The sequence below is a fragment of the Mobula birostris genome, chromosome 6, assembly GCF_030028105.1.
Source record: "Mobula birostris isolate sMobBir1 chromosome 6, sMobBir1.hap1, whole genome shotgun sequence".
NCBI lineage: Eukaryota > Metazoa > Chordata > Chondrichthyes > Myliobatiformes > Myliobatidae > Mobula > Mobula birostris.
In genome coordinates, this window is record NC_092375.1 from 60,747,671 (window position 1) to 60,774,377 (window position 26,707).

The following is a 26,707-nucleotide window of genomic DNA, read 5'->3' on the forward strand; positions in this document are numbered from 1 at the left end:
TGCCTATCCCCTCCCTGCCTCCCCTCCCCCACCCCTTCATCTTTCCCCTTACCGGTTTTTCACCTGGAACCTACCAGCCTTCTCCTTCCCACCCTCCCCCCACCTTCTTTGTAGGGCCTCTGCCCCTTCCCTCTACAGCCCTGACGAGGTGCTCCAGCCCGAAACGTTGACTGATCGTTTCCACGGATGCCGCCCGACCTGCTGAGTTTCTCCAGCGTGTTGTGAGTGTTACTGTGATTCAATGTTGTAAAACAATCAGATATGAAGTGGGTGGGTGAATGCTTTTTGCAGGCTCCGTAGCAGTTGTTTTATACTGGCAATCTTCCCCGTTCCCGCTCACTCCTGGGACTGGAAAGATAGTGTCACACCTTTTGTCTCCACAGAACCTTTCATCACGTAGCTGGAGCCAAACTGAGGAAGGGGTAATGGACAGGTGAAACCAGGTTTTGAAGGGTGGTGGGAATGGCGGAGGGCGGGGAGAGGATTAACAAAGGGAGATGGACGGTTGAATGTGCGTGGGAGGAGAGCCGGGGAAGCGGCTAACATGGAATCGGAAATGTTTATATATGTTAATATTCATACCATTTGATTATAGGTTACCCAAGGGGAATATGAGGTGTAGTTCATCCAATTTGCATTTGGTAGTGGGAAGGAGACTTGAAGTAACCATTCAATCTCGTTAATTTCGAGTTCGCTGTCTGGCAGATTTGAGGTCGAACAATGCTCTCGGGGCCATTGCACTCTGATTACCTGAACTTCTGGGATATCCAAAGTGTCTTTGTTTTTTACCTTTTAACTACTGGGCAATTTTAGTTTAAGGAGCGGTTGTATTATAGATTGCTTTACAACTTTAGGAGCTGATGCTTATCTGCAAAAGAACGTGGACGCCTAGTAATCGAAAATGACTCAAGCCAACCAGCTCCGTGCATCTGGATTCAGGCAGGCGGGGAAAGCGGCCAGGGGGCAGGGGACACTGATCCCGGGAAACTCGGCAGCAAGTCCAGTCGCAGTCTGTACGCCGGAGAGATGACTGACTATGGGAACGTGAGCCTGGAGTTCTACTGCGGCTCCAGCCCTCCCAAAGCCGCAGAAATCTTACGGAGTGAGTATGCAAACTGAATGTTACCTGGCGGGTTTGGCTCCCAGCTTCACCCTTCAGCACGGGGAACGGCGCCCTCACACCGGCTACACCCGAACTGCCGCGGTGACCGTTCTGTGGGCTTCGCTCTACAGAGACGTCAGGGTGACGGGAGCAGCACAGAGCCCGGTTCGGGGCTGAAAGACGAGCCGGCTCAGCCTCTCCCCTGCCCTGGACACTGGGGTGGGTGGACGCTGATGCGAAGATGGGGTTTCAATCATCTCACATTCAGCCCAGGCAGGAGCGCTCCAACCTTCCCTAAATAAGTCCTGCGGGTTCTTGTGATAAAAGATAGAAAACGGCTTTTCTTAGAGATTATTGGGCGGAAGTCGCACAGTAACAATGCCCATATTTTTATTTCTTGAAGCATTCATTAATCTTTTTTTAATTTTAAATTCCAAATAGGCTTATTCCTATCCCCACGTCTTACAGCACGCCAAGAGTTAACTACTCTTTTGTCAATTCCGTAACTTATTTGCAACAGTTCTTCTGTTAATGCTGTCAAATACCAAGGATAGACGTCGTTGTTGTGGTTGGCACCAAACTCTAGTTACTGTAACCGGACATCCAAGTGAGCCCTTATCCTTTATAGCTATGCTGCTTACGGAGTCAGAATCTTGCATATATTTTTTCGCTCTAGTTTCAAAATATTTTTTCAAAGTGTGGTTGAACTGGTTGATTTGTGAACAAGAAAGTGATGTTAAAATTCGTCATACGCTTCGAAAAAAATATTGCTTCTAGCGATGTTCCCCAAAATATCAAAGAGCTGGATAAAAGACAGAAAAGCCAGTGGTTTTGACGCCACCCACTGACTGTCAGGCTTGAAAATCAGGTCATAAAAAAAACCAATGAGCATGGAAAACGGATGGTGAAAGTATATTTTGTAAGTTATTTGCAAACAAGTGCTTCAGTGCCGGTTGGATCTGCTTTTCCCCCCAATCTCACGATTCTGAGTCGTGCAGATCGTCTCAGCTCTCGATGTTTTATAAAATAGATCTATTTTGGCAAATAAACAAACACATTTCAGCCACACCCTGACCTTGCTGTTGCATTGTTAATATAATCGTTACTACCTGTTATTGGAAAACACTGCTGATAAAATGAGTTCGGCCTTATCAGAAAAGAAGAATGACAGACTTGTGTCCGATCACAATGCACTTCCATCAGTGAATGATTTAGATGGAGTGGAGTGTTTATTATTGGGTCGTTACGGTGTGGAATATTTTTTCCGTAACTGTTAAATACTTGAGAATAAACCCATACAAAACGCTCAAAAATGAAGTACCTGAACACACCAAAGTAAACAGACTATGTCGACAGTTATCAGAGAAACTGTGGCTGTCACTTTTCTGTGCAGTGGAAACTCGATCTGTATAGCTTCCAAGGACAACCAGGCTCTGTGTCAGCGGCGCAGGATGTTCATTAGAAAATGAGGGGGAGGCAAAGACGCAGTAGTGTAAAACTGTGGAAATCCCTTGACTTCCCAAATAGCCAGACCACACTGATCATTTATTTCCCCACCTCACACCGTGCCTCTCTTTTGACAATTATTGCTGTTCTGGAAGATGAAAAATAATAAATATACTTGTGCTGATTCTCAGACGCGTTCATTTGAAATTCTGGCTCACATTTACAATTTGAAGCATAAACAATGATTGAGCATGTGTAAGGACGCCATCCTGGTTAACTTACATCGACAAGACATTTCTACAAGTGGTTATATACCTGCCTTTCATATCACTTATGATGTTTCTCATTTGTTTGCCATAATTTCCTTTAATATTCTTATGATATTATGGTGTTTATTGATATTATTCCTTTTCTAATCAATGGTACTATTCATGTTAAACATTCATGTAATTGCATCATATTTGGAATATGATTTATTCCTCTGAAGTGCTTGACATTAAGGAAAAACCCAAAATCATATGTTATGGCTCATTCAGAATTTCTTTAAATTTAAATGGACCATTAATTCCTTTGAACTCATGTCATCACCTCAGAAGCATGAAGTTAATTTTCAGAGTTTAGTTGGCTGAGTGAAATGAATGTTTAAATTATTTTCCAGATTTCTACTCTTTAACCCCACTGTCCTTATTTAGTATTGCGGAATTTTCCCTCACAAATAATTGTTAGAATGTTGGGTGCACTTTCAGAAACTATAATGGATGATGTGCTTAACTTTAAAAAATGAAATGGTTAACTTAAAAAAAATTGCAAAATAGAGTTCCAGGAAAAACTTTGAGCCAGTACTGACCTAATAATCTAATAGGCCCCCTTGTACGGTGTAAATCTATGAATACTTAATTGAACTAAAAATATATCATAATTCCTTTCAGTAAAAGCCAAACATGTTTTTCTTATGAGAAAATGATAATTAATTTCAGAAGTTACTTTGCTCAGTTGGCTTAGAGGGTATTTATGCTCTGCATGAGCCTTCTTCAGTCTTAGTTTATGTAGCCCTATCTGCATGTTTTTACCCCCCAAAAAAACTTCTTGCCTGTCATTTGCTTGTTGGGGGAAAAAAGTTGAGAAAAATATTTTGGGACACTAGTGGTTGAAGCTGTCAATCCAGTGAAACTAAATCTGTGCAATCTAGTCAGTGGTGTTTGGGGATTCATTTGTAAAATTTTGTATTTCTCCCGTCTTGCTTGTCCTTGAAATGGAAGCTGTAAATTCCTGTTTTCTGCAGACTTTTTAGAAAATAAATCAATATAGAAATAATAGTTTCATTAAAGATGACTTCTGGGGAAGGATGTCAGGTAATTACAGAATCAACTTTAGAAATATGCCATGTGTGTAATTAACTTTAATTACTCATTGGCAACGGAGGAAATTTACTGATTCCAGTTCCTAATCAGTGTGCTGTATTTCATAAGATGCTTTACATTTTTGTGATAATCTTCATCCGTGAAATATGACCACCCACTGCACTTCAACAACAGTTTAGCATTGGAGGCAAGGCTTTGCATCTATTCAGCATAAGAATAAATGTGCAAATTTAAGTTTGTAAATGGCTTGTGAATGGAGACAGCTCATTTCAAGTAGTGAATGTTTTCTCCCCCCACCCCACAGATCTGAATTTGCCTGCCAGCATTTTATACAGTGTTCTCACTCTAATGGCTGTAATTGCAAATCTTGTGTATTGCGAGGAAGTTGTATATCTGCTGAGAAAAGTCCCATCTACAGACAGGAGAGCGACTATAATATGGGTCAGCGGGGCTGCACCGGTAAGTGCTGTTATAACACCCAGCTGGGAAATACTATTTTTTTCAGAAAATGCTTTCAACTCATCATACATTTTCAAATATCATATTTCGTTGCTTTAACATAATTCATCCAAGGTTTTTCAAAGTGAGAAAACTTCCTCATAAATTGTGTGAGTGCAAGTAAGGGACATGCTGCAGGCCAGGATAGGGTGCATCTGGCAACTTGTTCTACCCCTGAATGTCCCTGAACCCAAAGGCAATCCTTAAATCTGGTGCTGAGGATGTGGACACACTGCTTATCTGCACCTCTGTCCTTATGCCATCCATAGCTGGTGTATGTAGGGCTGCCATCCATCTGATTGGTGTAGGTGCAGCCATCCTTTTTATTTACTTTGCTTTATTTCATGTAATATTTTTAATAAATGTGTTTTTTAAATCCACATATTTTTAAAACTATGGTGCTTGTACTGGTGGTTAGCCTCACATGCATGCCCTCTCATTCAACAGTCGATAGAGCCCCCAAGCACCTGCAGTCAATAGAGCCCCCGCGCGCCTGCCCTCTCGTTCAACGGTCAATAGAGCCCCTGAGCACCTGCAGTCGATAGAGCCCCCACGCGCCTGCCCCCTCATTCAACAAAATGGTTAACATTTTATCTTAGCATTGTTTTCTTATACTTGATTTAAATTTTTGTCATGAATAAACTGAGCCTCAGCAGCTCTTGCTTATAGAGAATTACAAAGATTCACTTTGTGTTGGTGGTGGAAACTCTCCTCGTGTACACTGAAGGGATGACCTCAGATTGAGACCATGACCTCTGATTTGGACACCCTAGTCAGGGATACTAGCTCCTTGCAGCTTCATTTAACTCTTCTATAAGTTTACTCTGTTTCAAAAGGTCACTTCTCATTCTGCTGGACTGTTTAAGAAATCAAGCTGCTTATTATTTAATATGTAAATAACCGACCCCAGTCAATGAGGCTTGCATTTCATTTGTCATTTTACTCTCTGCATGTATCGATTCAAAAAAATGTATTCTTACACAGGTTATTTTGAAATCTTTAACAAAAAATAATATGAATCAAGTAACACACACAAAAATGCTGGTGAACGCAGCAGGCCAGGCAGCATCTCTAGGAAGAGGTACAGTCGACATTTCAGGCGGAGACCCTTCGTCAGGACTAACTGAAAGAAGAGCTAGTAAGAGATTTGAAAGTGGGAGGGGGAGGGGGAGATCTGAAATGATAGGAGAAGAAAGGAGGGGGAGGGATGGAGCTAAGAGCTGGACAGTTGATTGGTAAAAGGGATATGAGAGGATCATGGGATGGGAGGCTCTTTCCAGCTCTTATCTCCATCCCTCCCCCTCCTGTCTTCTCCTATCATTTCGAATCTCCCCCTCCCACTTTCAAATCTCTTACTATCTCACCTTTCAGTTAGTCCTGACGAAGGGTCTCGGCCCAAATCGTCAACTGTACCCCTTCCTATAGATGCTGCCTGGCCTGCTGCGTACACCAGCATTTTTTATGTGTGTTGCTTGGAATTCCAGCATATGCAGATCTCCTCGTGTTTGCGTATATGAATCAAGTGTTAATTTTTAGTATACTTAAACATAGTTTTTTAAACTTTTATTTCAGGTGATAGCGTCAGCATCTTGTATTGGCATGTGGATTCCTTTGGCATCAATGATCACAGATTTGACAATAGCAGTGTATGTATTTCTTTTGAGATTTTTATTAATTTATCCCATTTTTAAATTAAGTTGTTTAATTTAAACCCTGGAATACATTAAATTTTAATGTTCTTCATTTTGCAAAGTATCATCAAAATTATATTCCATTTATCAAACAAGATAAAGAGTTCTTCAATTAGAGGTCCTGTTTTTGTACAGAAATATACTTTTATGTTTACTGAAGGTCTGAATGTTTCCTTGGAGTTTCCAATAAGGATTTTTAGCTGCAGGGCAAAAAAGGAATTCAAGATGATAGCTACCAGTAAATGTTGAACAATTTTCCTTGACACGATGCAGGGTAAAAATGGGAATGGAAATAATGCAATTCCTTTTCAGGCTTTTGTTTTCATTTTGTGGAACTGCATAATAGTTTATTTCATTAAATGATACAGGGTCTAAATTGATGGCATTAAATTCCAAAATGGGTAATTTCACAACAGTGGGGTCAGTGCTTACAATGAATGAAGGTTGAAGGTAATTTTATTTTCCTGAATCCCCTGTTAATGGCAGACTTTTAGACCTAAAACAAACCCTCAAGTGTCAGAATCAATGTCAATCTCTAGTGTTTACAATAGAATATTTAATTCAGTTTTCAAATTTTCTTGGCCTTCTGCCAGTGAAGCAGACAATTGTTCTCAGATATGATACCTCTGCAGTATGAGAGCAGCAACTATATGCTTGATAGTGAGTCTGGAATGCACATCTTGCTTCCCCAAGGCAGTGTTTAGCTTCTGCTTACCATGACCTGACTGTAGAATGAAAGAGGTTGACAGCTCAAGGTTGTGCAGAAAATGCAAGTGCAGTCATGCTCGCCAAATGACTTTTTTTCTAAAGGACAATTTATGCCTGACTTGAAAACACTCTGTATTCCTATTGAAGCATTTCTCCTCTCAATGGATATTAGAACTAGTATCACCATACAACTTAAGAAGATAAACCTTCCGATGTTCACTCTCTTATATAACTGCTCACAAGAATACAGATGTTTGAAGCTTTGTAAAATTAGCTTCCAAGTTTTCTTTGACAACAAATCTTGGTACATGCAACACACACAAAATGCTGGTGGAATGCAGCAGGCCAGGCAGCATCTATAGGACGAGGTACAGTTGACGTTTCGGGCCGAGACCCTTCGTCAGGATTAACTGAAAGAAGAGATAATACGAGATTTGAAAGTGGGAGGGGGAGGGGGAGATCCGAAATGATAGGAGAAGACAGGAGGGGGAGGGATGAAGCTAAGAGCTGGAAGGTTGATTGGCAAAAGGGATACAAGGCTGGAGAAGGGGGAGGATCATGCGACGGGAGGCCTAGGGAGAAAGAAAGGGGGAGGGGAGCACCAGAGGAAGATGGAGAGCAGACAAGGAGTTATAGTGAGAGGGACAGAGGGAGAAAAGGAGAGAGAAAGAAAGGAGAAAGATAAAAAATAATAAATAAGGGATGGGGTAAGAAGGGGAGGAGGGGCATTAATGGAAGTTTGAGAAATCGATGTTCATGCCATCAGGTTGGAGGCTACCCAGACGGAATATAAGGTGTTGTTCCTCCAACCTGAGTGTGGCTTCATCTTGACAGTAGAGGAGGCCATGGATTGACATATCAGAATGGGAATGGGACGTGGAATTAAAATGTGTGGCCACTGGGAGATCCTGCTTTCTCTGGCGGACAAAGCGTAGGTGTTCAGCGAAACGGTCTCCCAGTCTGCGTCGGGTCTCGCCAATATATAGAAGGCCGTATCACGAGCACCAGACACAGTATATCACCCCAGCTGACTCACAGGTGAAGTGTCGCCTCACCTGGAAGGACTGTCTGGGGCCCTGAACGGTGGTGAGGGAGGAAGTGTAAGGGCATGTGTAGCACTTGTTCCGCATATAAGGTTAAGTGCCAGGAGGGAGATTAGTGGGAAGGGATGGCGGGGACAAATGGACAAGGAAGTCGTGTAGGGAGCGATCCCTGCGGAAAGCAGAAAGGTGGGGGGAGGGAATGATGTGCTTAGTGGTGAGATCCCGTTGGAGGTGGCTGAAGTTACGGAGAATTATATGTTGGACCCGGAGGCTGGTGGGGTAGTAGGTGAGGACCAGGGGAACCCTATTCCTAGTGGGGTGGCAGGAGGATGGATTGAGAGCAGATGTGCGTGAAATGGGGGAGATGCGTTTGAGAGCAGAGTTGATGGTGGAGGAAGGGAAGCCCCTTTCTTTAAAAAAGGAAGGCATCTCCTTCGTCCTGGAATGAAAAGCCTCATCCTGAGAGCAGATGCAGCGGAGTTGGAGGAATTGCGAGAAGGGGATAGCATTTTTGTAAGAGATAGGGTGGGAAGAGGAATAGTCCAGGTAGCTGTGAGAGTTCATAGGCTTATAGTGGACATCAGTAGATAAGCTATCTCCAGAGACAGAAGGATCAAGAAAGGGGAGGGAGGTGTCTATCTATGGCCTCCTCTAGCATCCAGCATCTGCAGATTTCCTCGTGTTTGCGAATCTTGGTTACGTGACAGATTCTGACTTCAGAATTATTTTGTGTGGAGAAATGCCTAAAGAGATTTGTAAATTCATTGAAACTTAAGACTGTGTTAAATAAAATACACTGTGCAATGTTCTTGATTGTGTAACAACTATATAGTAGCAAGGCGATTTTTAAATGAAAGAACATTTTTGAAGAGTAACTGTCTGTTATGTGGATAGATACTTCGCAATTGTCATCCATAAGTTCCAGCGGATGATGATAGAAGAATTTGGAGGTGATGAAGCGTTCCTGAAACATTTTGAAAATACTCCTGTGAAGATTAGTACAGGACCTTTGTGTTGCTGCTGCCTATGTTTGCCTTTTGGAAGGATTTCAAGGTAAGTTTTTAGATGACTTTGAGGATGATGTACTTAGTCTGTTATTCCTTTCATAGAAACACACAATATATTCTGAGTTACTGAAGCCAAAATTTATAAGGCTATAGTCAATCTATAGCTGGGGAAGTGATGGCCCCCTCCTGTTAGACTGTTTGAGGTAACATTTTTTTTATTCTTATATTTGTATAGCTGTGCACTTGTAGTGCTACTGTGACACTGTTATTTCCTTTGGGATCAATAAAGTATCTATCTACCTATTTATTTATCTATAATCCACCCCACAATGATGGAATTAGATTAGCATTCCACCATGGTGGGTTGATTGGTTTGGTTCTGCTTGAAATGTGTTAAAATGACGTCAACTTAGTCCTTTCAAGTTTGACCTCAATGCTTCTTTTTTTTTAAAAAAAAGATAAAAATGGGGGCATCCTGATAGCACAGTGTCATCCATGATGCTATTACAGTACCAGTGACCCGGGTTCAATTCCACTACTGCCCGCAAGAGGTTTGTATGCTCTCTTCATGACCACACTGCTTTCCTCCAGGTGCTTTGGTTTTCTCCCACATTCCAAAGATGTGCGAGTTAATTCTCACATGGGTGTAATTGGACAGCATTAGCTTGTTGGACTGGAAGGGTGAGTTGCAATGCTGACTATCTAAGTAAAACGTTAATTCAGTACTGTGTTTTTCATTGTAGAATAGAATAGGTCTGCTCCATTATTCAGTAAGATCGTGGCCAATATTCATTACACATTGAGATAATTCTGTCCTTCCCTGCTTTTGTTAGCTATTCCATAACAGTCTCACCTGACAGAGACACATCAAATTCAACTTCTTCTCTTGTAACTACAATTTTTCTCATATTACTACAAACATTTCCTGTAAGCACTTGTTAGCTTGAGGTAGAGCTCAGAAAGTTTAGATGGCATTAGTTATTTGCTCAAGTAAGTTCAAATAATAAGATTTTCATTTCCTAATTTTCACATGCAACAGATTTTCCAGGAGATAATTTTAATATCTCAAAGCCCAAACTTCGTATTTTCTCCAGTACAGAAATGTCAAAAATTAATGTGTAAATATAGTACCAGCTTGTCTTTAATGATGTATTTTTAAAATATTAGTTTGATATTTCCAATACTTCTCGGGTGTTTTGGAATATTTCTGAATGCCAGAGGCATCACAGACATCCACTTCCAGTGAGGGATTTGACACCTGCTGTGGAGTCTCACCCGCTATCAAGAGTTTTCCAGGGGCACAGTGAGCCACTTCAGGCAGGAGAGACTTTTTTTTGCACTTGGTTGCACCAATGATCTGGTGGTGAGCCCTCCAGTGGAAGGCCATCCCTGTGACTGCACTACAAGAGGCAACATAGTGCAAGACCAGGCAGCAGTTGACCCTGAGGCAAGCAAAAGATCTGGTCCACTAACAACATAAATATCCTAAGGCACTTCTCAGTACGTCCAATTATTTCTCAATGTTAACCTCTAAGTGGAAGCACAAGTTAATGTTTTATTTTTTTGATTTTTGGATGTGGACATAAGATTATTATTTTTTTTTGTTTTAAGGCGCCTGATGTTCCTGCTGAAATTGGGCACATTTCAGCTGGCTTTCTTGCGTCCAGTTCTGATGATCTTCACATTGGTCCTTTGGGTGAATGGGACTTTTAGTCTTGATGATGTAAGCAATAGTTGTATTATCCAACTAATATCTAGTTTACAAAGCAATTGTTAATTTTTTGACATATTTCAAGCACCGGGTTGGGAATTATCTTCTCTATCTGGTCTGTTGATTAAGTAACACAATTTATGAAGTTTCCCGAGTTAATCCCAAAACTATTTCTTAAAATTTAACCATGTAATTTGTGAATTGTACCACTCAGTGAGAATAAACGTATTAAAGGTGATCTGAGTTAGAAAACATGTTTACTTGTGTGTATGTATTTGCACGCAAACCATATGGGTTTCACAAAAAAATCTGATAGTTAAGATCACCATTACTGAAATTAACTTCGATCATTCTGAGTGTTGTTAACTAATCTGAATTTAAAATTTGCAGTTGCCTTGATGGATTTAAATTAAGTCTCCAATTCATTTATCAAGGTCCTTTTAACCCTTTAACTTTGATCAAATTCTATGTAAAAGTTACTTAGTTTATTGTTTAGAGCTAAGAATAGTTGGAAATATTTTTACTGAGCTTAATAGTGTATATCCTATTATTCTCTAGCTTACACCTAGTGGACCTGCGATTTGGATTAACACTTCCCTTGGCATTTCCACAATATTTGCATTGTGGCCAATTGGAATCATTTTCAATAAAGTCAAAGGTGAACTTAAAAATCAGAAGATAATCCCTAAATTCACCCTTTATCAGGTATGAATGGACTCTGTGGGGTTTTAAAGTAGTCATGTCATATTTGCTTTGCATTATTTAAAATATAAAAAAACGTAAATGTCAATGAACATAAAATACGTTGGATAGTTAGGAAAGTAAGCGTCAAAGAATACCAACATCTTAATATCTTAAACAAAATAAGTTTGCCAAATTGATTGTTGCCTTTTTATTTCACTTCAGCGGAAATGAAAGTGATTCCTCTGTGCTGATATTATTGACTTTGTGATTTGACTGCGTTGGCATAACAAAGGGTTACCAATTGCTGTTTAAACCAAGAGACAATTTCACTAGTGGTTATATAGGCTAATGAGTATGTTCTAAAGGTGAAAAATAGTACCGTGTTGGGCAGTTATCAGTATTATTGCAAATTAGTTGATTATTAAATCATAAGTTGTTGACCTGAGTGTGTATTTGAATTATTCACATTAATGTTGTGGAAAATCTTACACTTCCACGTTCTTTTTCACAATTCATCGAGTTTCTTTTATTACTTTGATGAAATTTCCAGTCTTAGCTGGGGAACTGGAAGTACAAGGAACACATCATCTCTTCAAATTTCCAGATAGGCTGTCTAGGGCTATCTAGATGGCCAAAAATGCTCCTCCTTTGAAAATCAATGCTAATGCGGTCTTGTTGTTTGCTGAAATTTCTGGGAATGTCTCCAGCTGGAGTCAGAAAGCCTACTCTTTCTCTAGCCATGGCTATAGAACAAAAAGCAACAAAGGCTGCCAAAAAGAATGTATAGACAAACAAGCTTTAAAATAAACTGAGAAATTATATTTTTAACATTGCTTTAGAGATTAAAAATTCAGAGTCCCTCTAGATGACGAACTCCCTTCTCATCTGAGTATAATGTTCAAAGTAAATTTATTATCAAAGTGTATCACCATATACAACTGTGATATTCATTTTATTGTGATAATGAATCTGATAATGATTCTGATTCCAACTGGATTCTGATTCTTGAGGAGCAAAGTACTGGGGTTAAATAGTATCTTCCCTGACTGTGATTCTGTGCATATCATCTGAGTTGAAACAATCTATCAATTTGTATCTGATTTCATATCACCAAATGCTTGAAAAATTGGTAAAGCACTAATGAGGACAAATAGTAACATTACAACTTGGATCACAAGGCAAATCAACCGCATTGGTTTAAGCTATCTCATTGGGCTGTGTGTGCTCCTTGTTGGTAGATGCTGACGCTATCTGTGGGACTGAGCGAGATTCTTGTATCTGCATGACGTTCCAAAAGACCTTGCAGAAATCATCCTGCATTTATCAGTCAGTCTTGTCTCTGTTCATATGTTATCTGATTGGAACTGAGCCATCATCTAGTGCTGTTACCCAGTGTGCAGACTCAGTACACTCCAGGGCACTTATTTTGATAACTTCAGCCTTAGCAGACACTAAATTCACTTGGACATAATTTCATTTACAAATGGTTTGTGACTTTTAAATCACTTGGGCTTTGTCCTGCTCATGACTTGTATATATGTGCCCTAGACTTTCCCACAGTACTGTAATATAAAGAATAAGTAGTGCAAAAAGAGAGCTAATATAGTGAAGTAGTGTTCATCATTGGGTTGGCCTGTGCTGAAGTGGCATCAGCATTGAACTTTGAGATGGATGGTCCTGATTTCAAATCTGGCTGAGTCCCAAACGGGGCAGCAGCAGTACCTGCACAGAAGAAACGTGTAGCAATCTACTTTTGTATCTTGCCACGAAAACCCTGTAGAGAACGACACTATCAATAGGGTCGCCATTCGTCAACGATGACTCAACAACAAGTGTTCATGGGTTAATTGTCTAACCTGTCTAATTTTTCTAATAAGAAACTTGAAAGCAGGCCTATCTCAAGTTTTCAGGCTTCCCTGGTAATGGTAATGAGCTCTTTGGGCCTGCAACTCAAGGAAATAAAAAAACAAAAGTAGAGAAGATGTTCTCCAGTCATATGAGCATTGCTGAGAGTAGAGTACTGACTACAGTTTTGATCTCCTTATTTAAGGAAGGATATAAACACATTTGAAGCATTTACTGGTCTGACACCTGGAATGGCTGGTTTACCTTACTCAGACATCCCACCCTGCAAAAACTCATTTCAGGAAGGTAGCACCATCAATTTGCGGGAGACTCCTGGAACTTCCAGGAGAAGTAGGATGTCTGCAATAGAGTAGCTCTTTAGCAGTGAGCCAGCTAGTTTAAATAACGTTAGCTATGCCAATGAACGAATGACACCTGTTAAATTCACCTCAACATGTCTTTTACAGTCTTAACCCACCATGGGCAATAGAAAAGTCACTGTTGCAAACAGTGCAGCGAGCAACACTGTCATTATTTTTGACCCCTATTAGGCAGGGGTACACTTTGGTGTAGTCTGGGGTGAGGTACTTTTTATATATTTTTTTTTGGAACACTCTGCCATGGCACGCAGTCTCACACTCCCCCCGCACGCTCTTGCTGTTGCGCTTGCTCAAAAAAAATCAATTTCTGGGATATTGTATATAATTTGCAGGCATATGGGAGCCACTATCAATATGCGGGAGACTCCTGGAACTTCCGGGAGAGGTGGGATATCTGCCTTACTGGGAATGGTTGGATAGGCTCGGCTTGTATCTGGAGTTTAGATGACAATTGAGTTTGAGGTACCTTCACAGGGAGAATGTGGAAAGAGTATTTGCTCACAAAGGAGAATCTAGAACTAAGGAGCTCTGTTTTAAAAAAAAATCACATATTTGAGATGGGATGATGCTTTGTTTTTGTCTAAGATGGATTTGGAACTTTTCCTCAAAGGGCAGCGGAATCAGAACCTTTGCATTTTTTTTAAGGCAGAGAAAGATAGATCCTTGATAATAAAGGTTACCAGAGTAGGTTACAATGAAGTGTTGAATTTACGATCAAATCAGGAAAGGAGTGGTTGAACAGGTTCAGAAAGTAAAGGAGGAGGAGAAGATGGCGGCGCGACAGCAGCGCATGCAGCCACTTCAGTGGTGATGTCTGTTATCTGTTAAGTAGGGGACCGTGCACAATAGACAATAGGTGCAGGAGTAGGCCATTCAGCCCTTCGAGCCAGCACCACCATTCACTGTGATCATGGCTGATCATCCACAATCAGTATCCTTTTCCTGCCTTCTCCCCATATCCCTTCACTCCGCTATGTTTAAGAGCTCTATCTAACTCTTTTTTGAAAGAATCCAGAGAATTGGCCTCCACTGCCGTCTGAGGCAGAGCATTCCACAGAACCACAACCCTCTGTGTGAAAAGGTTTTTCCTCAACTCTGTTCTAAATTGTCTACCCCTTATTCTTAAATCTCCGGTTCTGGACTCCCCCAACATCAGGAATATGTTTCCTGCCTCTAGCGTGTCCAATCCCTTAATAACCTTATATGTTTCAATCAGATCCCCTCTCATCCTTCTAAATTCCAGTGTATACAACCCTAGTTGCTCCAATCTTTCAACATATGACAGTCCCGCCATCCCGGGAATTAACCTCGTGAACCTGCGCTGCACTCCCTCAATAGCTGGAATGTCCTTCCTCAAATTTGGAGACCAAAACTGTACACAATATTCCAGGTGTGGTCTCACCAGGGCCCTGTACAACTGCAGAAGGACCTCTTTGCTGCTGTACTCAATTCCCCTTGTAATGAAGGCCGGCATGCCATTAGCTTTCTTCACTGCCTGCCGTACCTGCACGCTTACTTTCAGTGACTGATGAACAAGGACACCTAGATCTCGTTGTGCTTCCCCTTTTCCTAACTTGACACCATTCAGATAGTAATCTGCCTTCCTGTTCTTGCCATCGAAGTGGATAGCCTCATATTTATCCACATTAAACTGCATCTGCCCACTCACCCAACCTGTCCAAGTCATCCTGCATTCTCATAACATCCTCCACACATTTCACACTGCCACCTAGCTTTGTGTCATCTGCAAATTTGCTAATGTTACTTTTAATCCCTTCATCTAAATCACTAATGTATATTGTAAACAGCTGCGGTCCCAGCCCGAGCCTTGTGGTACCCCACTAGTCACTGCCTGCCATTCTGAAAAGGACCCATTAATCCCTATTCTTTGTTCCTGTCTGCCAACCAATTTTCTATCCATGTCAGTACCCTACCCCCAATACCATTTGCTCTAATTTTGCATACTAACCTCCTATATGGGACCTTACCAAGGCTTTCTGAAAGTCCAGGTACACTACATCCACTGGCTTTCCCATGTCCATTTTCATAGTTACATCCTCAAAAAATTCCAGAAGATTAGTCAAGCATGATTTCCCCTTCATAAATGCACGCTGACTCGGACCGATCCTGTCACTGCTATCCAAATATGCCGCTATTTCATTTAATGCACAATTCTGATTTGATGGAGATGGACGTGAGAGTACGGAGGAACATCTGGAAAACTTATGAAATGCTCGCTTCGCTGCCGCTGCTACTTTGTGGTAACTGGAATCTCTGGAGCAGAAGGCCCCGAAATCCTCGGCTTTGTGTGTTTCAGCGGCCGGGGCGAGGTCGAAGGCGCTTGGCAGAGGATGGCGCTTGGGAGGCTGTATTGGAGAGGTTGGTCGGTAGCTCGAAGTTTTCGGACGGATGGACTCAGGGTCGGCTGCTTCCAAGGCATCGGCAAGTTGACGGAGCCTGGAGGTTTATGGCAGGGAGTTTCTCACTTTTGCCGCCTGCTACCGGGGACTTGGGAGTCAATCGACTCCAGGACTTTTGAGACTTTATTTACTGTGCCCATGGTTTGTTCTTCATCAAATTATGGTATTGCTTTGCACTGCTGTAACTATATGTTATAATTATGTGGTTCTGTCAGTGTTAGTCTTTGGTTTGTCCTGTTTTCTGTGATAATCACTCCAGAGAAACATTGTATCATTTCTTAATGCATGTATGCATTTCTAAATGATAATAAAAGAGGAGTGAATGCTCTCATAATCTAATCTAATCTAAAGTAGATTAAACAGATTTGGCACTTATCCACTGATCAAGTTTGGGGCCAGCTTTTCTATGTTTATTTCACAGTTGCAATATTATCCCATTGCTTGCACGTGTTAAACAGCACATGTACTGCTTGTCTCCGCATGGATATCGAGGCTTCTGTAGAGACTTGATAAACTAAGTGGTTTATAAATGTACTGTAGTCTTGAGTTATATTGTTTTCTGATGTTATTTTGTTCCCTATGTCAAGGTTATCCTATAGTATTTCAGCAAATCATTCCCGATGTTGCATTCTGGAGTGGTCTGGGCAAAAACAAAATCATGTCTTCAAATGGATAAGTGATGGTTTAAGCTTAGATGGTGGACACTTTTCAAGTGTTTTTTTCTGTTTGTACTTTGCTTGAGCACTCCCTCCATTAGAGAAGATCAAAACTTGCCTAAATGTTTTGGCATCCAGAGTAGAAATTATTAAGGTGTTTTCTATCAACATCTGACAACAATATCTCTCAATATCTTAAGCTTTGCCCAAAGACAAAAATAAACTTCCGTGACCATTCTTGGAGTATTCTACACTTGATATTATTAATGGAATTGGCTGGTGGTCTAGATTTTGAAAGGTACAGCGTGGTTGACAATGGAATATGTAACAGCTTGGATAAGTTCCCAATGGTTATATGGGCAGTACTACATCTTCTTACACATTAGGAAAAGTTATACTACTAGTTAGAATATGATAGGCAAATTACAATGAAGGATTGTTAATTGTCTGCAAAAATCCTGGAAGCTTGTAATTAATAATAAAAATTGATGCTGTACACTTGAACTAAAAGAAACAAAAAATGGTGGAAATACTCAGCTAGATTGGCAGCATTCTGTGGAGACAGAAACAGAGTAAATAATTTAAGTCAATGACCTTTCATTAGAACTGCTATCATTTCTTGAAAAAGGACTGCATTTCCTTGGTGACACATTACAGCACTGATTATTTGAGCTTGTCTAAGTTGGAGAACAATCAAAACTTCCCCTCAATAATAATGGGGTGGGGGGGGTTCTACTCATTGGTTTATCATGTGGATATGAGCAAACTAGATAATTGAAAATCTGATGGCCATGATCTGCAGGTTCTAAAGCGTGGGGGGAGAGAAAGAGGCAGTGTGAGAGAATTACAATGTGCATTAACAATATCGGAACCCAAGTGCGGAGGAGAAGACAGACTCTGAGAATTTATTCCTAATTCCAGAAGATCATCGAGTGACACCATGAGAATGACATTCTTGGAGGACTTCCGGGTCAACAAGAGAATGGCAGCGTAGGAAAAGGTCTCTTGACAAAAAAGAACGTAAACTGCCCCAAAGTCGAAATTAGACAAATATTTAGTATTGTATACAGGTGTCCCCCACTTTTCAAACGTTCGCTTTACAAAACCTCACTGTTATGAAAGATCTACATTAGTACCCTGTTTTCGCTTTCAGAAGGTGTTTTCACTGTTACGAAAAAAAAGCAGCGCGCGATAAAAAATCAGTGCGCGATAAAAGGCAGCGCACGCCCTGAGCAACCGCTCTCCCCAGATTCAGAACGGCATTGCTTAAACACGTGCTTGTGAGCAGCCGTTTGCAAGATGAGTTCTGAGGTGTTGGAAAAGCCTGAAAGAGCTCGTAAGGGTGTTACACTTAGCGTAAAACTAGACATAATTAAGCGTTTTGATCGTGGTGAATGAAGTAAGGACAAAGTGAGTTTGGCTTGTGGAAGCTGACAAACATGATGTTGAAGAGGTTTTGGCATCCCATGACCAAGAACTGACAGATGAAGAGCTGATGCATTTGGAAGAAAAAAGGATAACAATTGAAACCGAATGAGTAATGATAAAGTACGACTTTAATTTTGAAAGGGTACGTCGGTTAGGGGATATTTGCAGGATGGTTTTAGCCCCTACAAAGAACTGTGTGATAGAAAAATGACCTGCCTGCTCTAATGGAAACAGACGATGACGAGATGACACCCTAGTGTCCCACCACCCCAGCCCCCAGGCCACGGACAGATACCGATTCGCAGAGAACGCAAAGGTAGCCGGGAGGCACACAGCACATCTTTAAGAAAAAAGCCGAAATAAACATGCTAATTAATTAGGTGCCGCCGACACGTAATTGTCGGCCCAGATCAGAGATGACGCAATCGGAAATCGGCACTGATCTGGGCTGACAATTACGTGCCGGGCGGCACCTGATTAATTAGCATGTTTGTTTCGGCTTTTTTCTTAAAGATGTGCTGTGTGCCTCCCGGCTACCACTGCACCCCTGCATGCTTCGCGGCAATGTATCGCTCGGCGGCCTGGAGGGTAGGTGCCACTGCACCACCCAAACTCCGACTCAGCCTAACACACCATCATCAGTGTGCTCGGCGCTGTCTTCCAGATTCCCCTAAGTGATACTACACCGTACATACATTATTTCTACTTTATATAGGCTGTGTATTTTTACGTGTTATTTGGTATGATTTGGCAGCTTCATAGCTTAAAGGTTACTGGAGGGCGCCTGCTTTGCCAACAGCGCTTGCATGAGATTTTCTGCCGACTGCACTTGCGTGAGATTTTCGCTATGGAGAACAGTGCAGTAATGATTGTGGAAAAATATTTCTACTTCATATAGGCTGTGTATTTATCATATCATTCCTGCTTTTACTATATGTTACTGTTATTTTAGGTTTTATGTGTTATTTGGCATGATTTGGTAGGTTATTTTTGGGTCTGCCAACGCTCACAAAATTATCCCATATAAATAAATGGTAATTGCTTCTTTGCTTTACGACATTTCGGCTTACGAACCATTTCATAGAAATGCTGTACCTTTGGATGGCGGGGTGTATACTCAATAACCCGAAAGTAATGGAGAAATTAAGGGGAGAAATCAAAGAATACTTAGACCATAATGCCATGGGAGAAACATCACCAGTGATGGGATACATTGAAAGCTGTACTGAGAGGGAAAATTATTTCCATTACTACTCACATGAAAAAATTCAATGCACAAAAATTAGCAGACCTTCAAGGAAAATTAAAACTACTTCAAGTTGTAGATAGCAACAAAATTAGTTCTAATTTAAAACAGGAAATTAAGAAAGTGCAAAGTGAAATTGATGATATATACACATAAGAAACTCAAAGAAACTTTCTTACAAAAGAATTATGAGGTAGGAGGAAAATCAGCTGGATTATTAGCATATAAGTTACGTAAACAACAAGCAGACAATACAATTCATAAAATAAAGAATCCAAAAACAAAGCTTGTGGAGAATACAATAGGGAAAATTCAAGAGAGTTTTGAAACACATTATCGGGAGCTGTACTCTCAATCCTGGGCCTCCAATGAGCCCCATATAGACACTTCCCTGAATTCTTTAGATCTACCCAACTCAGAGATTTCCAAAATGAATGCCTATTAGAACCAGTAACTGCCAAAGAACTGAACGCGGCCATCTCTAGATTAAAGGCTGGAAAGTCTCCGGGCTCTGAGGGGTTTACCTCAGAGTGGTAAAAATCGGTGAAGTCACAGTTAGTTCCATTATTACTTAACACCTTTAATTGGATCTTACAGAGAGGAGAAATTCCACCTTCCTGGAGAGAGGCGATTATCTCAGTTATTCCTAAAGAGGGTAAAGATAAACTAGAATGTGGTAATTAGTGGCCAATCAGTGTTCTTAATTTGGACTACAAATTATTTACATTTATATTAGCTCGTAGACTGGAAAAGCTTCTACCTGGCCTCATCCACTTAGACCAGACCGGATTCATTCAGCAAAGACAAACTCAGGACAACATAAGGAGAACTTTACACATACTAGAACAGGACAGAGACAATGGTAGTGGGATTAGATGCTGAGAAAGCTTTTGATTCAGTTAGTTGGGTATTCTTATACAGAGTGTTAGGTAGATACGGCTTTCAAGAAAAGTTTATTAAAGTAATCCAGACTTTATATGACAGCCCTACAGCTCAAGTTAAGATAAATGGGGACCTCTCTGGCACTTTTATTTTAGAGAGAGGAACTAGACAGGGATGCCCAATTTCTCCTCTCCTTTTTGCACTATATATTGAACCTCTTGCCCAACTATTAAGACAGAGCGAAATTGTAAAAGGTATCAAGGTGGCAGGGATTGAACAGAAGGTGGTGATATTCACAGATGACATTTTAGTCTATTTGAACCAGAAAAATCATTTATAGGATTGTTTACACTGTTGGATGAGTTCAGAAAAATATCAGGTTATAAAATTAATGTAAAGAAAATGCAGGTTTTGTCCTTAAATTATACAGTATCCAAAAAACTGCAGGATATATGTGATCTTAAGTGAGAAGCTAAATCATTAAAATATTTAGGAATAACCCTGCCAAAAGATCTTTCAACATTGTCACAGGTAAATTATGGGCCATTAATTTCAGATATAAAAGCAGATATACATAGGTGGAATCTTATCCCCTTGTTAAGTTTAAATTCAAGGATAAATACCGTAAAAATGAATATTCTCCCTCGGTTACTTTACCTTTTCCGGACTTTACCTGTGGAGGTGGATGATAATCATTTCATGGAATGGGACAAATGGATTTCCCGCTTTATCTGGCAAGGAAAGAAATCTAGAATCTGATTTAACACTTTACAGTTAGGAAAGGAAGGAGGAGGTATGGCACTTACTTGTTTGAGAAATTATTTTTATGCTTCACAGATAACCCCTCTGTTATATTGGTGCAACAGGGAATATAAGGCTAGATGGAAGGAAATAGAATTTGGATTGATTGACAGTTTTCCTCTACAGGCCTCAATAGCTGATAAAGGATTGATGGCCCAATTGGAAAAGACTAAAAACAGCGGGATAAATCTCACATTAAAAGTATGGCAGAAGGTGGCTAATTCATGTGGAATCAATAACATGTCAAAACTTTTCAGATAGTGTGCTTATGATCCAAATTTCTTCCCAGCAGAGAAGATAAAAGATTTGAACTGTGGATAAAGAAAGGTCTTACAACCTACCCCTCATTCACACATAAAAGTTTGTTACAAAGTTTTCAATCCCTGAAGGACAAACATGGCCCAAACACAATGACATTTTTAGGTATCTTCAAGTACGACAACATGTTAACCAAAGTTGTAGATATACAGACTTATCAACAGTAGAATTAGAATATTTCAAGATTCTGGATTCAGCTTACAGTTCAATACTAAGTAAATCAATTTCTCGATTATATAATGCCCTCTCTCATGCCAAAAATGAAAACACATTGTATATTAAAGAGAAGCGGGGTTGGTACTTTCAGAGGAGGCTTGGGGGAAAATATGCAGCTCCAATGGTCTTTGACTAACTCTTTGATTTGGAGAGAGCATTGTTGGAAAAATATTATAAGATACTTCAAGACCCCATACCAGGAAAAATATAAAGACACAAACATGGCGTGTTGGAGAAGGTGTGGCTCCAAGGAGCCAAATCATTTCCATATTTTTTGGGATTGCCCTAAATTAAGTTTATATTAGGAAGGTATTCACAGAACATTAGTTAAGGTATTTAAGACTCAGATACCTCTGAACTTTGAGACGCTTTACTTGGGGCATGTATTGTTTTTGGAACAGAAGCAAGATATAAAGCTGCTGCAGGCCCTTTTAGCGGCAAGTAAGAAATCAATCACCAGAAAGTGGTTAAATCCAACATCACCTACATTAGAAGATTGGCATGAAATCATTCTGGAAATATTTAAAATGGAAAAGATGACCTACTCTCTGAGAATTCAACAGAAATTTTTTAAATCAAATTTGGAATAAATCGATTGAATTTATAACCCCAGAGCGAGCAGACTTCAGATGACTCTCCTAACAGTTTATACTGTTTGTCTCACTAACAGAGTAATAGTGTTAATGTAAGCACCCTTGACTTGAAGGTTTACTGTTCTTTCTTTTGGAAAGTGTGGAATTAACACAAGTAAAGATCTGGGGAAATTTTGGACCAGAAAGAAATGGACCAGAAGAGATACATGGAAATTAGTATTCAACCACTATTATCAATATTTTTTTATAACAACTATTATCATTATTTAGTTTAATAGAGTAGAATTGCAATTGCACATAAACATCTATTTGAGTGCCTAATTATTTTCTATATTATCTCAATGTGCACTTGTGAATGTACAAATTAATATAGACTTACTCATATAAAAAATGGAAAAGGTTATATATGTAAAAAAAAGTTTGTGTATTACTTGTGAATACCTTATCCAAATAAAAATAAAATAAAAAAAGAAAATGACATTCTCAAATCTGGCACTAATTGGACATCTGCTTAAATAATACAAGTAACATAGAATCCCCAGGCCTATCAAAATAAACTTAACAAGCTGACAGAAAGCACCAGGAGACCATATTACAAAGAGAAAGTCGCTCAAGAAAAACATGAAATCTAAACAATTAATGACTCTCATTAAACAACAATTAACCAATTCAGGTGCTCTTAAAAACCTCAGAGCCCAATGCAGAGGCGCAAAGGGCCCATTACAGAACCCTCCTCCCTATGGCCGGCACCTGACGGCCCAAGGAAACCTGAAGCCTTGAGATCCAGAGAAGACTTGAGACCTGGGGAATTTGAGAGGGAGACCTGAGAAACTGGAGAGGGGCCTTGAGAGAGAGAGAGAGATGCCTGGGAAATCTTGAGAGGCAGAGAGACTTGGAAACCTTGAGAGACAGAGAGACTTGGAAACCTTGAGAGACAGAGAGACTTGGGAGACCTTGAGACATTAGAAACCTTGAAAAGACCATGGTGACCTGGAGGTCCAAGGGAGACCTTGAGAACCTTGAACAGTTAGACCCAGAAAAACCCTTGAGGTCTGGAAAACAGGAGCCGTTTAACCTCAAAACCTAGGGAAGGATCTTGCTCATAGAGGTAATTAGAATACAGAAGGCTATACTTTCAATTCTACCGATTCAGGCAGGATAGACAGGCTCTTCTTATCGCTGAACTAGCTTCATTTGTTATATGAAAGTTCACTTTTCACAGTATAGTCATAGTCATAGTCATAGTTATACTTTATTGATCCCCGGGGAAATTGGTTTTCGTTATAGTTGCACCATAAATAATTAAATAGTAATATGTAAATTATGCCAGGAAATAAGTCCAGGACCAGCGTATTGGCTCAGGGTGTCTGATCTTCCAAGGGAGGAGTTGTAAAGTTTGATGGTCCCAGGCAGGAATGACTTCCAATGACATTCTGTGTTGCATCTCGGTGGAATGAGTCTCTAGTTGAATGTACTCCTGTGCCCAACCAATACATTATGTAGTGGATGGGAGACGTTGTCCAAGAAGGCATGCAACTTAGACAGCATCCTCTTTTCAGACACCACTGTCAGAGAGTCCAGTTTCATCCCCACAACATCACTGGCCTTACGAATGAGTTTGTTGATTCTGCTGGTGTCTGCTACCCTCAGCCTGCTGCCCAGCACACACCAGCAAACATGATCGCACTGGCCACCACAGACTCGTAGAACATCCTCAGCATCATGGTACAATTATGTACCATGAATTTCATCAAGTGATTAAATATAAACGTGAAAAACTAAATCATGGAGGTGGGAACAGATGGCATTCTCACCTAAAGCTGACTGATGCCAAAATGCAGCTGTTCAACCTCTGCTGGATCCATTACCTGGTGGGATCCTTCTGTCATGATGTGCACTAGCAAAATTCAAACACAAGTGTGGAGGAAAGACAAACTCCTGTGACGAAAGTTTATTCATAATTCCAAAAGAACAACGGCTCGGCCAAGCAACACTGTGAGAAGTAACATTCTCAAAACTAATCAGTAATCAGGCTTCCACTTATACAACACAAGTAACACAGAATGTCTATCAAAATAAATTTAGCGAGCTTAAACAGAGTCTGAATGACAAAGAGCAGTTGTTCAGGAAAAACACAAGGAACTCCAAATGATTAATAACTCTTATTAATAACAACAATTAACCAATTCAGGTGCTCTAAAAATCTCAGAGGCCAATGCATCCCAGCACCCTGCCCAGGGCTGAAGATCTATTTACAGTGTGAGTATGAGAGAAAATATCATTTTATATTCAAGTAATGTGACTGACTTTTTGACTTCTGGGGTTGACCAATGTAAAAGAATTATGAACTGTTATTATCTCTTTCTGAGTACAATTCTTATTTTGGTTATACTTGCTAATTTTCATTTTCTGTGTTTTTCTTCCTCTCTCTCCACAGATTTCATTCATTCTTACTCAGCTCCAATCTGCCATTATCAACATAACAGCATTGTCAGGAGGTTTGGCCTGTGCACCTCCATTTTCACCAACAGCCAGAGCGGCATGTACGTTGTTTATCCACTGTTGTAGATTTATTGTATAATAGCTATAAATTTCTAAACCATGATACCATTTGAATATCAATATAAATATCTGAATAATATGCTGCAAAATCAGAAGAGTTCGCTTTACAACTCCCAGGATTTGCCATGTGGTGTGCTAAATGAATATATATCATGTTCCTTTTGAGTAAAAGAACATAATTGATGGTGAAAACACTGAAGAACAGTATTTCTTTACTACCTGAACATAGAGCAGTATAGGTGTTTAGCCCACAATGTTGTGCTGCTCTTTTGACCTACTCTAAAATCAATTTAAGATTGAGAAAAAAGCATGCAAGCTTACTTGCTACCAGCCAGATGAAATGCAGTGATTTTTTTCTTTGTCACTGCATATTCCTATATTTATTTTTGAAAAAGTTCAGTTCTGTTAGAAGAAAAACCTATTCCTCAGAAATGGATGGCACTTGCTAAGCTTCTGTTAATAGCACAAGTCAGTTACAGCTTTAGCCCAAGATAGGAATATAAAATGGTGAAAAATCCTCCAACTAGCATTTGTAGTGAGCATGTTTGTGATAGAGACTCATGAAGTTATAAGTAAATATTTTTGTCTTGTTACTAGTTGCCTCTGTATCCTTTAATTTGGAAATCTTCTTAAAATACAAGTGTCTCAACTAACAAAATATACTTCTGTCTTTTTCAGATATGAACCAGCAGCTTCTCATAATGGAGATGTTTATTATAACTATGCTATCACGCATTTACTACAGAAGAAAATACAATCCCCTAGAAATAGATGAAATGCAAACCTCAATAAAAACACAAATACCCTAAACCTTGTGAATTATAGTATGGCATAAAGCAAAATCTCAAGAGCATAAGGCAATAACTGAACATTGTTTACTAGATTTGTATTGAGGTATTGACAGTTTCCCAGTTTTCTTTTGGGCATTCCAGTAACACCAGTTTTTCAATAAAGATGTTTGATTAGATTCTGAAAGCTTTTACGTTTGACTTAATTGATAGTTTTGTCATCACAAAGCAACTGTCTTCAATAATACGACAATAGTTTTACTATTTTAATCAGTGGGATGAAAGTGTGCTTGTATGTTATCCACAAGTCTATTTGCACAGCACTGACAAACCAGATATCATGTCCACATCAGCCTCTGGTCAGGAAATTATGGGTGTACTGTCTGAATTATAGAGTAGATTTTAAATGAAATGAATAAAAAATATGAAAACTGCAATAGGCTTGCCAATATTTTGCTGTTGATACCATTTCTTATCTAGACTATTTTTTGGGGGAGTCAGTCAACTTGTTCAAAATTTTACGCAGGGCTAAATAATTCTCCATATGATTTCTCATTTAAGAGGGAGATCAACATCTGAAGCTGAGGAAACTATGAACCTCTCACACATTACAAATTAATAACTTAGAGGAATTACAACTTGTAAATTGGGGGACTGTTTTGTTGAACACCTCTGCTCCATCCACCAAAATTGGAACTTCCCACTGGCCATATGTTTTAATTCTGATTCCCATTCCATTCTGACATGGTGGTCCATGGCCTCCTTTTGTGCCAAGTTGAGGCCACCCTCAAGTAGCGGGAGCAATGCCCTATATTCCATCTGGATAGCCTCCAACCTGATGGTATGAATATTGATTTCTCTTTCCAATTTAAAACAAAAATACCCTTCCCCCACCTTCTTCTCTAGCCCTTTACCTTTCCCACTCGTATGGCTTCACCTAGCACTCTCTAGCTATCCTTTTCCTGCCTCCCCACACCTTTTTATTCTGGCCTCTTCCCCCTTCCTGAAGAAGATTCTCGACCTGAAACACCAACTGTTTATTCTTTTCCATAGATGCTGCCTGACCTGCTGGATTCTTCCAGCATTCTGTGTGTGTTGCTGATGAAATCTTTGTTCATTCTGACTGAGTGCCATACTTAAGGTGAAAAGTGCCTTTCTCTTAATGTTACTGACAAACTACATCTATCCAATAAATGTTTATATGATTTTTATACCTAGCTTCCAAGAAAGATACAAGTAGTTAAAATCCAGTACATCTTAAAACACTTCTGTTGCTTTTATTTTTTCTTCATGGTTCTGCCCTGTAACTAGTAATATTTAA

At 39.9% G+C, this 26,707-nt stretch overlaps 1 protein-coding gene across 1 annotated transcript; it reads left to right on the plus strand.

Annotated features, from left to right (window-relative positions):
- The first annotated feature begins 972 nt into the window (after positions 1-972).
- On the plus strand, positions 973-26,707 carry slc51a (solute carrier family 51 member A). Its single transcript, XM_072262292.1, has 8 exons — positions 973-1,102; positions 4,214-4,368; positions 5,980-6,053; positions 8,744-8,902; positions 10,468-10,579; positions 11,126-11,272; positions 24,474-24,579; positions 25,277-26,707. Exons 1-8 carry the CDS (start codon positions 1,027-1,029, stop codon positions 25,405-25,407), a joined length of 960 nt encoding a protein of 319 aa, XP_072118393.1. The 5' UTR covers positions 973-1,026; the 3' UTR covers positions 25,408-26,707.

Bases quoted from the DNA above. Each gene is read 5' to 3' on its own strand.
- slc51a (XM_072262292.1), top strand. From the start codon at position 1,027: ATGACTGACTATGGGAACGTGAGCCTGGAGTTCTACTGCGGCTCCAGC. The intron at 10,580-11,125 runs GTAAGCAATAGT...ATTATTCTCTAG, and splicing joins GGACTTTTAGTCTTGATGAT to CTTACACCTAGTGGACCTGC. The intron at 24,580-25,276 runs GTACGTTGTTTA...TGTCTTTTTCAG, and splicing joins ACCAACAGCCAGAGCGGCAT to ATATGAACCAGCAGCTTCTC.